Source organism: Tiliqua scincoides, chromosome 7 (genome assembly GCF_035046505.1).
Source record: "Tiliqua scincoides isolate rTilSci1 chromosome 7, rTilSci1.hap2, whole genome shotgun sequence".
NCBI classification, from domain to species: Eukaryota; Metazoa; Chordata; class Lepidosauria; order Squamata; family Scincidae; genus Tiliqua; species Tiliqua scincoides.
This window is the reverse complement of record NC_089827.1, coordinates 17,668,756-17,681,467: the sequence shown is the minus strand read 5'-3', so window position 1 is coordinate 17,681,467 and position 12,712 is coordinate 17,668,756. Positions and strand designations below refer to the sequence as shown.

The 12,712-nt window shown below is 41.6% G+C and overlaps 1 protein-coding gene across 2 annotated transcripts in view; it reads left to right on the top strand.

Moving 5' to 3' along the window:
* The window catches only part of GXYLT1 (glucoside xylosyltransferase 1), a 37,461-nt gene extending 31,106 nt beyond the window's left edge, over positions 1 to 6,355 (top strand). For both annotated transcript variants that reach the window (XM_066633512.1, XM_066633511.1), the window contains 2 exons: positions 1,110 to 1,282; positions 3,485 to 6,355. In XM_066633512.1, coding sequence (XP_066489609.1) covers positions 1,110 to 1,282; positions 3,485 to 3,646 — 335 coding nt within the window. In that variant the 3' untranslated portion in view covers positions 3,647 to 6,355. The remainder of the gene's footprint in view (positions 1 to 1,109; positions 1,283 to 3,484) is intronic.
* The last annotated feature ends 6,357 nt before the right edge of the window (positions 6,356 to 12,712 follow it).

The following is a 12,712-nucleotide window of genomic DNA, read 5'->3' as shown; positions in this document are numbered from 1 at the left end:
GTGTTGATGACCAAAGAGCAGAGTCTTAGCTCGGTAGGCAGAGCTCCACATGCAAGTGTTTTCCTGCATTAAAAGCTCACTCACTTGCTCTGAGCCTCTTACCGCTATTTTCAGGGGCACTTCATAGCAACCCAGAAGTAAGTGGTGGTGACGTAATCACATCCTTGCATCGCATGTCATTACCAATTACTTCTGAGTGCCAAGCTCAGCGTTTGCAACACGGAGGGCATCATGACAGAGGTAGGTTTGGGCACCACTGGTATAAGGCATGATCTGGCCTCCTTGAGAGAGAACTGAACATTTTTAGTGGATGCCATGACTCTAGTGTGAGGCTGCAATCCTAGACACACCTGGGAGTAAGTTCCATTGAATTGAATAGGGCTTAATGATATGTATGGGATTGTGCTATTGTGCTTTAGAGCCCAATCCTGAACTGCCCGTTGCCGGAGGAGCAGCTGCACTAAAATGGCTACCACTGCCTTGTATAGGCTGGAGTCTGCTTAAGGGTATGGCACAGGCCCCTCAATGGGTCTCCTGCAGTCTGCACCAGCTAGTTTGCTGGTACAGAAGGAAAGAGCTCCGTGTTGGGCTTTTCAGCTTAACACAGAACATTAGATCTGCCGGAGTAGGGCTCTAGCAGTCCCACCCCCCTTCCTGCCCTAGTTCTTTCCCTGTCCTCTCCCCATCCCAGAATGCCTTCCTCGCCCTGACAAACTTTACCACTGCTCAGAGCTTTCCTTGCTCCAGATGGCATCTGTCCTCAGCACTGACAGTCCCTGAGCAGAGGGTGCCGTAAACATGCTTTACAGACACACCCAGCACTGGCTGTACGCTTGTACTGCTGGCGCTAAAGAGCTCAGGATTAGGCTCTTAGTCTTTGTGTTTTTGACTAGTAATTTTAGGATTGGTTTTGTATTCTTGCCAATGTATTCTTGCCAATATGGTAAGTCTTAAGGATGTCATGCATCTGTCAGATTAAGTTTTAAACTGTCTAATTACCGTGTTTGCTTTACTTTTTGTTTAGAAATAATATAGATAACTGCCATTTCAATAAGAAACTTGAAACTAGTTTCAACAGTTTGTAATTGCTGTACTGCTTTTCTGTACAGAAAGCCTTTTTGTTTTTCCTTGCCAATGGAATTATCGGCCTGACCACTGCATTTATGGAAGCAACTGTCATCAGGCTGAAAAAGAAGGAATATTTATTCTTCATGGAAACAGAGGTGTTTACCATGATGATAAACAACCAGCTTTTCGAGCTGTGTATGAAGCAATTAAAACTGTAAGTATCTACATCTGTAGCCCTTACCTATCTGTTAACACTAGCTTAACAAAAATAGCATACAAAAATCATCTTGAAATGAAATCTGTCATCATCCTTTCTATTTAATGGTCCTCTAGCCAGTCAGATAAATCTTAGGTTGCAGTTCTGTACATTTCCTTGTGAGGAAGTCCCCTTGAACTCAGTGTAGCATACTTCTGAGTAGACATGGATAGGATTGCAGTATTAGATCCAGTCCCATCCAACTTTCCTGCAGTGGTTCAGCAGAGCCAACAAGGTGTGTGTGAGCTGCATCCTATGATAGGGGTTCAGTAATGGAGGCCCCCTTAAGGTCAGGGGATACTTTTTGGGTGACAATCATGATTTTTAAACATTCTGGGAGGCCCAGTGGACGCATCTGCAGGCTCCCTGCACCCCCTGGGAGGTTGACACTGCCCCTAGAATGTTACCAAAATCCTCTTTCTTCTCCAGCAGTGGTGCAATCCTGGCTTCCTCTCATGCAAAGACTTAAAGTGGTCCCCAGCTTCTGAGGAGATGTTTGGGAACTAGCGGCCTAATGCATTGTAATACGCTTTGTATCGTACAACTGCATAGCATAAATTGTGGCTAAACTATTGATGCTATACTAAAAACGGCATTTTTGAAATGCTCGCATTGAAGTTAAGAAACACTGAAATATAGGCGTACCCCGTATCTACGGAGGTTCCATTCCGGACCCACCCCTGCTGATACTGGGGATTCACTTTTAAAAGCTCAGGAAAGTAAATACCCCAAAATAGCTTTGCTTACCCCCAAGTAGCAAAACCTCTGTGTTTTGAGGGTTTCAGGCAGCCTTGTGAGCAGCCTGTATCCTCGCCCTAGTAGTGTAAGACTCTTTCCTTTGCCCCGGAATGCATTGCGATGTATCGCTGGGATATGCCTATATTGATATAAATGCAAAATCGTTCAAATTTTCTTAGATAGCACAGCGTAATACTTGGATCCAAGGTATTGCTTGGATTAATTTTATTTTTTCCCCAACTCTTATTCCTTTTTCATATCTGTGTTAATGGCGTTGCTTTGATTTGTGTAATTTATAATATATGAATGGCACATGCAAGTCTGTCATGCTTAGCATAACTGTTCAGCTTTGTTCTGCGAATAAGGTTTCTAATAAACTATTCATCAGTGTTTTCAGCACGCTCACTGAAGAGCTGTGAAATGTGGCAATGTTGCTTATTTTAATGTTCATCCTATCTGGTATATAACCTTCAGAAATCAATAGTATATTTTAATGGTGCTTTGTTGCATGTTGTCATATAGGTATAAAAATGAAGAAGAGTACTACTGGGGTTCTGAGAATACACTACACCAAAAGAAAATGTGGTCTCATAAAAGTACAATTTCTTTGTTCCTTTGAGTATTGTAAGGAAAATATTAAGAAAAGAAAATCTCTTTGCTTTATGATAAGTTTTTGTTTATACATAAAGCACTGAACAAGACGTAGATCAATACTGACCTGATGTCAGCAAGATTAGCAAAATTACTTTATTTTGAAATGTTGAGTTTGCATATCACTTGGTTTTTAATATAGTGAAATAACCTGCAACATTGAATTAATGACTGTTTTTACTTCAGGTTCTATTAAATACTGTATATGCTTGTTCATAATTCAGTTTAATGAAACTGCCCCATCTTTAATGGTACTATAGATTACTCTTTCAACTCAATAAGACCTATATATTATTTTAAAGAATGTCATACCGGGATAATTATACACATTTCAGGCCAAGGCTACAACATGGCAGGCATATGATCATGTAAATTAACCCGTTAATTTACACGTATGACACTCATTTTTAGATTTGTTTGCCTGAATGGTTACATTGGTTTTTTTGAAAGCTTTTTTTCCCCTCAGCAAAACCATTTTGCAGTCATTTAAGCTGACAGTAATTGGATGTTTTGAGTAATGGCAAAGTATTGCAAACTTGCTAGAAAATGATTTTGTATACGGCACTCCATTAAAAATACTGTCAAATTTTACAAGCCCTTGTCTACGTATTGCCCATATTTAAAGACACGTTGTTTGTTTTTCATAATAACTGAATATTTAGTGCAGCAATTGAGAAGGCGTTTCAGAACTGTTTGGAAAAAAAAGAATATTGTTCAATGTCATTACTATATCTGCATTATTGATACAGCATTTCTCATCTCCTTTTCCAGTATTCATTTGGTGATGACTTGATGCATTCCTTGCTGCTACCCCTTGAACTGGAACTGCAAAAGACACAGCACACATACTGTGGAAGGATATACAAAGTGTTCATAAAGCAGCTAATGAAAAGCATAAAGGACACTTATGATAGAAGATCTAAGGGAAGGTGATCATTACAGGCTCTCCAGACTGTTGAATTAAACAACACAGATGTGGAAGAGAACATATGAGCCTTGAAGGACACTTATGCAAGAAATAGCATATTGCTGTGATCGGGTGTCTAGATCAGTGTCCCAGCATGGACAAAATGAAGATGGGGTTTGTGTTGAAGAATTCTTTGCAGGATCAGAGTGAAACAGAAAGCACTGCTAATGCTTGAAGTACTGTTAGTATGTTTTCACTACAGTGAATAAGAGTATTACTGAGTTCAGGTTTAATCTGCATAATTCAGTTGCTTTTGAACCTCAAACAATAAAAATGAAGGTCTTTCTACTTCAGGGATGAATTAAATATGTTTGTCATCCCTCATCAAAAATTCTGTGAATGTAGCAATAATGGAGTTGGCACTAACCTCACTTTAAAAAGTGTGAGAGCAAGTTGTTTACAAAGCTCAGAAGTAATTGTTTTTCGAAAGAATGTGATGTAACTGATGACAATCTCTATGTCCCTTTTGCTTTTCATCTCTTTTATAGTTTGACAATCATGTTTTGTATAGTTTTAGGTGTAAACAGCACATTATAAGCAGGACTCCTCAAACTGAACCTGAATAACTGGTGGAAACGAACATAGTTTCCTCTATAGCTTAATATGTTGCTATAAACAAAACAGCTGGGATCCAAAGAGCTATACAGACCTACTTAAGGGGCTTGACATGACCATGCCTACTTTGAGTTCTTCCTTTCCCCCCTCCCCCGCTTTTGAACATATCCTGCCCACCCGAATGTTGTATCTCAAACTGCTGTTGAATATTCCATCAACGTCCAAAACAAGTTTTTATTCAGCACATGGTTTGAGAAAAAGTGGGACCAAAAGGTGGCCTAAAGAAAATAAGATAAAGCCCTCTTAAGCATACAGAATAAGTTGTGTGATTCTTCAGATCCTGACCATGATTTAGTTTGGTTGAGCCATGCAGAAAATGCCCTGGCTGAACTTTTTTGCTAAGATGGAATGTGTTTTAGATGCTTCTCAATATAGTTTTTTAAAAATAAAAGTTGAAGATAAGATTTTTTGTATGACTTTACTGACCATTCTGTAAGGAAACTTTGTTGTGAAACATATTGTAGTTTATTATGAAGTATTTTACTAGGGTATTTGAATACTGTTAGCCTGGTGCGTTCTTATGATTCACCCAAATCCACATAAGATAGGTTCAATCATAGAATAGTACTATAAATGGATTATTGTGTTAACTCATCTGGATCTGACAGTTGTTTACTTACCAAATAATTGTTGCATATATGGCAAAAGAGCTTTAAAATGTTTAGTCAGAACCTGAAGTGCTCCAAACCTCTGATTTCAATGGAAGGATAGTGACTATTGCATTATGTGGCTCGCTGGTGATGTTTGCTCAGAAAGACATGTTGACTTTAATAACTGCAGAATACATTAATGCAAGAAATGCTGTTTTATTTTAATATGCAAGTTTTAATCATATAGTGATTAACACTTGCGCATGGAAATGTTTTCTGCTTCTCCAACTGATCTGACTTCCTCTGAAGTGTAGATTGACCTCTCGCATGTCAATAGCATTTATTGCTCCTGAAAAATACAGATCCAAAAATATAGTGCATCCTTTTCTTTATAGCCCATGACACTTAAAATACTGAGCACTAGGAAAGCATATATCATTTGCATGCTGAGATGACTATGTTTTACTACTGGTAGTTAAGCTCTTGGAGAAAAAATTACTTGCACATCCAGTTTTAAAGTTCGGTTGACGTGATCTAGTGTAACCAAATTCTAATAATTTTACATCCTTTAGCGCACATGTTTTTAAAAGCAGAGAACAATTATTTCAAAAAATAATTTGCATTTGACTGGAAGTTACCATATGGCCTCCTATCTGTTCTATTTACAATTTGAAATGTAGTTATTTTGGTTCTGGCAAGTGACACACCTAGAGGGTAGTAATAACTTGTAAACTAGCATTTGGCTTACTGGAAAGATACTACCTGCTCTGTGTCTCAAAATGTGTCTCATTTCTGAAAGTATAGATCCAGTTCAGATGTAATATTAAACCATGGTTTAATATTACATGACTGAGTTTGAGGGAGCCTCAGATTTCGGTGCTTCCCCTCCCTCCTCCTATCTTGTAGGAGAGTAGGAGAAAGAAAGCTTCCTCTTAACTCACTCTGCTGTTCCATGTTGTGTATGAGCACATCAAAATGAGGTTTGCTTATTGAGTTGGTACAAAACAGGGTGAGATTGTGGTTTAATAGCAAGGCTTGTTCTAGTTAACAAACCTTAGTTCCCTAAATGTATATGTAACCTGGAACTGCAGTTTGTGTTAAAAGTGGAAGGAAACGTTTTCGCTCTCCTCTTCTTGAGCTGAGAGGAAAAGAGGAGAGGGTGGGAAAGAGTGATATCATGATTCCCATAGGTTCACGTACATAATTGCGAATTGGTCGAGGTTAGTTTCTGAACCAGGCTTCTCAATATCATGCTTTATTGGAGCTTTAGTATTAACTTTTGTATTGACCTCTCCTTAGTAATACTGAAATGTATGTATACTTAAGAGTAAAATTCCTGTGACATTGTATTGTAATTGCACTTATATTGTGTATATATTGCAGTTTGCTTAAAAAATGACCAGAATTGGAAGCCAGTTGAACCTCCATGCAAAGCATTGTTATTTTTTACATAAACTGTGTTTTATATTATGCTTTCTTGTCTGTTCTTTTCAACCTAACAGTTATGATTTCTGGGTAGCATCCAGAGTTTATGCTTGTACAACTTGCACCAGAATAAGCCTCCTTTCCCACTTCCATTCTTCCTTGAAGCCCTGGAAAGGCACCTGATGAGACCCTCTGTAAAGCACCTGCTGAGGGTTGGGGAGCCTAAACAGCTGCATAGGATGGGGGGGGCTGCAGGGGAGGGGGGGATACCCCAAATACCCCAAAGGGAGCAGGTGATGGAATGTGCTTCTGCCTTCACTTTTTCAGCTTAGTAACAATCTGAATGGCATATCTCAAACACCTATTAATGTAAGGCTCTAATCAAAACCCCACATTGGGCTTGTGCCAAATATTCAAACCAGCTGTATATATTGGACAACTACAGATTGAAAATGTTTGCATCTTTCATCAATTTCACCTACGCATTGGGGGTAGAAAGGAATTGATGGTAATTAAGGGCACAATCCTAACTTTTACTGGAACAGGCAGGCTGAGTTGCCTGCACTGTATCTAGCACTAGGTAGGTGTGGGCTGGGCATAAATCAGAGTAAGGGAATTTTACCTGGTGTTGCATGCCAGCCAGCCCTATGGGACTACTCAGGTCTGCACCTGCAATTTTGTAGAGCCCCAACCTGCTCAATGGCACTACTTGAACCAAGTAGCCCTGTGTAGGGCTTTCAGGCCTGGGATGGGGGTTAGGATGTGGCAGAGGCCTCCTCTGCCTTCCAAGCATGAACTACTCCACCCTCCCCATTCCCCACCTCTGTTCCGCCCTGCCCTTCCACATCCCCACTCTTTGCGCAGCATTTATCTGCCCTGGCAGCTGTCGGGTGGGATGTGGTGTGGGATGGCACAGGCCTTCCTCCAGCACCACTTATTTTCCAGGCGTCAAAAAGCACTTTACAGCTTTTTGTCAACTTTAGGATTACACTGTACATCACATTTCCAGCATACCAGAGAACAATGATGACCTGGTGTACGGGGGGCAACTGAATTGGCACCCTTGCTCTATATTGTGTGGTACTACAGACCCATTGGACAGGCTTGTCTGAACTAATCCTCTTGGTTTAACAGAGGGGTGCCCAAACTTTTTTGGCAGGAGGGTCATATCTCTGGTTGTGCTGGAGGCTGAGAAGAAAAAATTAACTGACATTTAAAATTTGAATAAATTTACATAAATGAATATATTAGATGGAACTTATATGAATGAATGAAGGTCTTGCAATAGCTCAAGACCTTGCACAAAGCAAGGCTGGCCTTTCCTTTGGAGCCGCAGCTGCTTTAGAAATGAAACAGCAAGCAGCGGAGGGAGCCCTCAGTCTTGCGGTCTTGTGAGAGGTCAAACAGTTTGCTGAGAGTAGTCGTGTTGGGCCAGATTGGGGGTCTCCAAGGGCCAGGGTTTGGACACCCCTGATTTAACACACTACTCACCCTACTGCTGGCATAACTGATCCAGATATCTTCACTGAAAAAGAATTGCTGCCAGGTTATTTTGCGTAACAGTGCCTAATGAAAAAATAAGATGCCTTGTTCCTTCCCCAAATTCTTCTATGTATGCGCAATCATTTCTTTTTAGCTTTTTCCTCTATTAGTAAAATTAAGCCAGCTGAGATATGCAATTTATGAGGGTGGCCTATTGCGTATTTCACAACCCTCATATTGTGGGGAGGTCAATTTGTGTCTCATTCTCCCTTTGGTTCATTAACATCATATCCTCATTCATATAATTACAGACTTGGCTACAAAGGATTCATTTTTTCTTTTATGTTCATCTCTTATGAATCTTAATGTTCAGTCAGCCATTTGTGTACAAATCCTAACAGAGCAGTTCACATTAAATCAATTTATAATACACTGTGTGTGTGTGTGTGTGTGTGTTGTGTGCAGAAGTAGCTGCAAAACCTCCCCTAAATTGCAGAAACCGAGTGGTTGAATTCACAGGTCTCTCAAACACTTTTTTTAAGCTGTCAGGAAAATGGAAGCTATTTAATCAGTTTTTACTTCTAATTTGGGAATGTAGGAAATTAAAAATTAATTAAGCTGGATGTTTTATCTTGATGTTGCTACCCTACTGTGCCCCACTGAGCAGCTGTACCTAGAGACTCATGCTGCTTGAATGTTGAATCTCAAAAACCTTCAGAGCTGTAGTGTAGAAGACAGCACAAGTGATCCTTTGCCTTCAATTTTTTTCATAGTTGAAATTGTTTCCCATATGAATGGGTTCCTCCCCCTCCTCCAAGGGAAGCCTCCAGGATTGGCAATATGCTGATTACAGACTGTACAGAAAGCAGAAATCCATTTGCAAGAAGAAATTCTCCTTGAGGAATTATGAAGGTTTTTAGGTATGGTTATGTTGGTTACAAGCCATTTCTGAGGTGTGGGTCCCATAATAAATATCAACCTGGTACGTCGGTTTATCAATGTGGCTTTAGAACAGTGGTTCCCAACCTTTAGAAGTCCACAGACCACTGAGGTAAAAGTTGCAATTGCTGTGGACCACAGGTGGCTGTGGACAGTCTAGTCTCTGCTCTCTCTGGTGATCCAAGTGCTCCCCCATGGACTATTGGAGACAACGGGGAATTAACTGCCCTGTGGCTGTGGGTGATCCATTCCCTGCCCTCTTTGGTGGTCTGTGGATAATTGCTTGTTGGGGAGACACTGGAAGTGATCAAGACTTTTTTTTGAGACCTTGCGGACCACTTTTCAGGGTTTCGCAGATCACCTGTGGCCCACGGACCACAGGTTGGGAAGCAGTGCTTTAGAAGAACCAACATTATTAGCATCTGGGAGAACAGCCTCCCATCTGAAGAAAGGCTAAAGGCACTTCTGCTTAGCAGGTACTTTCAGCACAGGTGTTTTAATCCAGTTTATCTGCCATTCACAAAATAGGAAAGGGCTGCAGTAATCGCCTTATAGTGTTAGTCCTGGAAGCATAGGTGTGGCTAGCCTGTGTGCAGAATTTAAATTCTAAACCCAGAAAAGTGAAATTCTGTGGCCTGTATAAATTGTGCAGATTAAATATTTGCATTCTAATACTTAATGGCAGTGGACTTTCAGTACCCACAGATTTGACTCACTGGAGATGACAGTGGGTACTGGGTCCTGAATTTAAATTCCCTTAAAAACAAAACACCACAATCCGTTTTTACCTTTCACAACCAAATAGTGCTGTTTCCAAAAGTGTAGAGCTGTTTTAATAACTGGAAGGACCAACTTCTGGGTCACATGGCAGTTCCCTTGTGTTCTCAGGTTCACCCCAGAGTGCAGAAAAAAAACTATTTTGTTTTTAAAGGGGCTTAAATTTGGACCCCAGTATCTGTGGATTCTGTATCTGCTGAATGTTCTGGAATGGAACATCCACCAGTGCTGGGATCTGACCTGATCTTATAGAGAACTTTTTTTTAATTGTTGTGCAAAGTGTTTAGTGTATGACCTTGTTGGAATCCTTCCCAGATGGTAAGTAGTAGTATCTTCCTTTTGAAACTGCACTGCTAAGATGAGGAGGCAGCGGCTTGCCTAAAGCCACCTAGTGAATTCATGGCAGAGGTGAGGTTTGAACCAGGGAAGTCATGAATCATCCCTTACTCTCTTGTCTGCTACATTGACCCAGCTGTATGCTGCATGTGGTGTAATTCGTTGCCCCATTAGAAGAAGAAAAAATCACAAGGTGCCATTGTACAAGATACTATTTCCAATTGCAAAAGGCAAAGTCTGTTTTTTAGCCAGTACCTGTTGCAGGATGTTCCTGCACCATTCCGTGCTGTTCCAAAGGCTCTAGCAGAAAACCAGTAGGAGTTTTGGGCAGGAGATTCAAGTTCAAAGCAGCACCTCATTGGCCTCCCAAAGACCAGTCGCTGAGGCTGGCCAGTGGACAGTTATGGACCACTGTACCAACCATGGCCAGGCCCACAACGTGCTGCGCCCCCCCCCCCGGCAACATGCCATCTCCCCCATACTTACCAAGTCACATGGAGCCTCATGCGGTGCTCCAAAACCTTCTGAGGCTTCTGGTGCACCATTAAATGTATCTCAAGTTCTCTGATGGAAAACCAGAAGTATTGCTGGGGTGCCCCAGAAGCTTCAGAAGCACCAAGCAGAAGGTCACACTGAGCTCTGCTTGTCCCCAGGAACAGCTCTGGAGGACGGGCAGAGGTGGGAGCGGCAGTGTATGGCTGGTGGTGGTCCTGTGGCAGTGCTGTGGCCTCCTCAATGTTAGGGAACATTTGTTCCCGTACTTCCGGGCTGCATTGCGGCTGCACCAGTGCTAAAAAGTTGGAGAGGATTAGGCCCTTATACATCACGGCTCATGCAGCCAATCCTAAGGAAGGACTTTGGGTGCCAGCAGTCATTGCAAACAGTCAAGAAAGGGCTGAGCAAGAAAGGCATCAATTCCTGACGGCCCTGCATGGCTCATGGACTGCCTGTTTGCGAACAGGACTTTAGGCTAACAGTCACTCATGTATGTACAGTATTTGTGGCTTGGATGGCAAGATTGATGTTACATAGCACACTGTTTGTGAAAGCAAGCATAAATCTGTACATATTGGATGGGTTGGGTAGGATAGCCTCTAACTGGATAATTTATTCTCGTTGCTGCCTGATGAAAGAGACTGTGAATACTTTCAACCTTAGCATGCATTAAGCAAAGTTTCTTTGTCAATGAATAATGCATTTCGCTGGGTGCTTGGAAGAAAAGTACTGTAGAATGCATATCAGCTCTCAACGTACTAACATGGAGAATGACTTTAAAAATTACATCACAGCTTGGGGCATGAGAGCTTTTTCATGAGGATATATATCATTAACTAGGGCTATTGTGAGGTAGGTTATTTTGAAAAGAGCTGGAAGTATTGCCTTATTAATGTTCAAGCAAGTTCATTCAAATGCATGTGTTTTCACTGGTGGTGTATTAAAACCAGGCACCATTATGCTAGTGACCAAAGGAATAATACAACCAGTGGCATAGCTAGAGGGGGTGCAAAGCACCAAGTTTTGTAGGGAGCCTCACCACGGAGTGCAAGTGGCCCATCCCCTTCCCTTTCATAGCCATTCCTGGCCCCTTCTCCTGCCTGGAATGGCTCCAAAGGGGAAGGGAAGGGTTCGCTTGCATGCCACGATGACGCTTCCTGCAAAACTTAGTGCTTTGCACCCCCTTTAGCTACACGACTGAATACAGCAGGTTGAGGATCAAGCCCGATCTACATATGAGGGGTCTGAGTGTCATCTGCAATGGTACCTTGGACTTTTGTATGGTTTGTGACCATAGCATGGATGAAAGTTGAAAATGGATGAACGTCAAAGCATAGCCTTGTTTAGCATGTAAATTTATTTTGGGTGGTGAAAAATGTAAGTAAATAACAATATAATGCATGTCAATGCGTGTGAACCTAAATAAACAGAAATAAAAGATAATAAACATAAGAATATCACAGAAGGTTTGATGGAATTGGACAGAAGAGGAAAGCTCGTGGGTGAAATTTGAAATGCGGTTATAATTGAAAATGGCTGAAAGAGCAAAGCAGTGAAACAGATGTGGATGAAAGTCAAGGCACTGCTGTATTTTTGTTCCATCCAAGGTGGTTCTATAGGGTTCATCTAATGGGGGTCTGTGCCCTCACTAGGTGCCAGCCAATTTCTGGGGTGTGAGGGATCTCTGCTGCCATGGTTACCCTCTACCACCTGGCATGCAGAAGACCATGAGGATACTTCTCAGGAAGCAGGATGAGGGGAGCAGTGACCCATCTTTTTCGCTCCCCAGTCCCTGTCCCTGGACTCTGTGTTGAGGGCAGAGTTAAATAGCCGAACATTGTTAAATAGTGACGGAACGAAAGCATGATGGTCTACTTGCTGCTGCTTGCTCCCCACTCCCTCCTGGCACTAGGCGTCTGAGAGAACAAAATATTTTAACACCCCCATATCCCCCATAACACCCCCAAAAATTTTTACACCACCCCATACAACTTCTTAGAGGCCTCCAAAAGGCACCTGCTTCAGCAAAAACTAGAAGTGCTTTCTGGAGGCCTTGGTGGTACCCCCTCAAAGTGTGGTACCCTGGGCAATGTAACCTCCTGCCCCCCTTAGCTACACCTCTGCTCCTGTTCAGCTTCTCCACTGGCTTTACCTGAAAGCAGTGCGGAGCAATGATAACAGCAGATTCTCCTCTTCCTCCTACAGTACCATTTTCCACTTTTAAAAAAACGTTTTAAAGCCAGAAATATTATAGTTACTGCCAACTGCTATTTAAAAGTAATATAAAGCACATTGACTGAATGTTGAGAATGGTACTCAACAAGCATATATTACCTGGGCTCCTAAGTACTCAATAGAAATAAGATTCTTTTG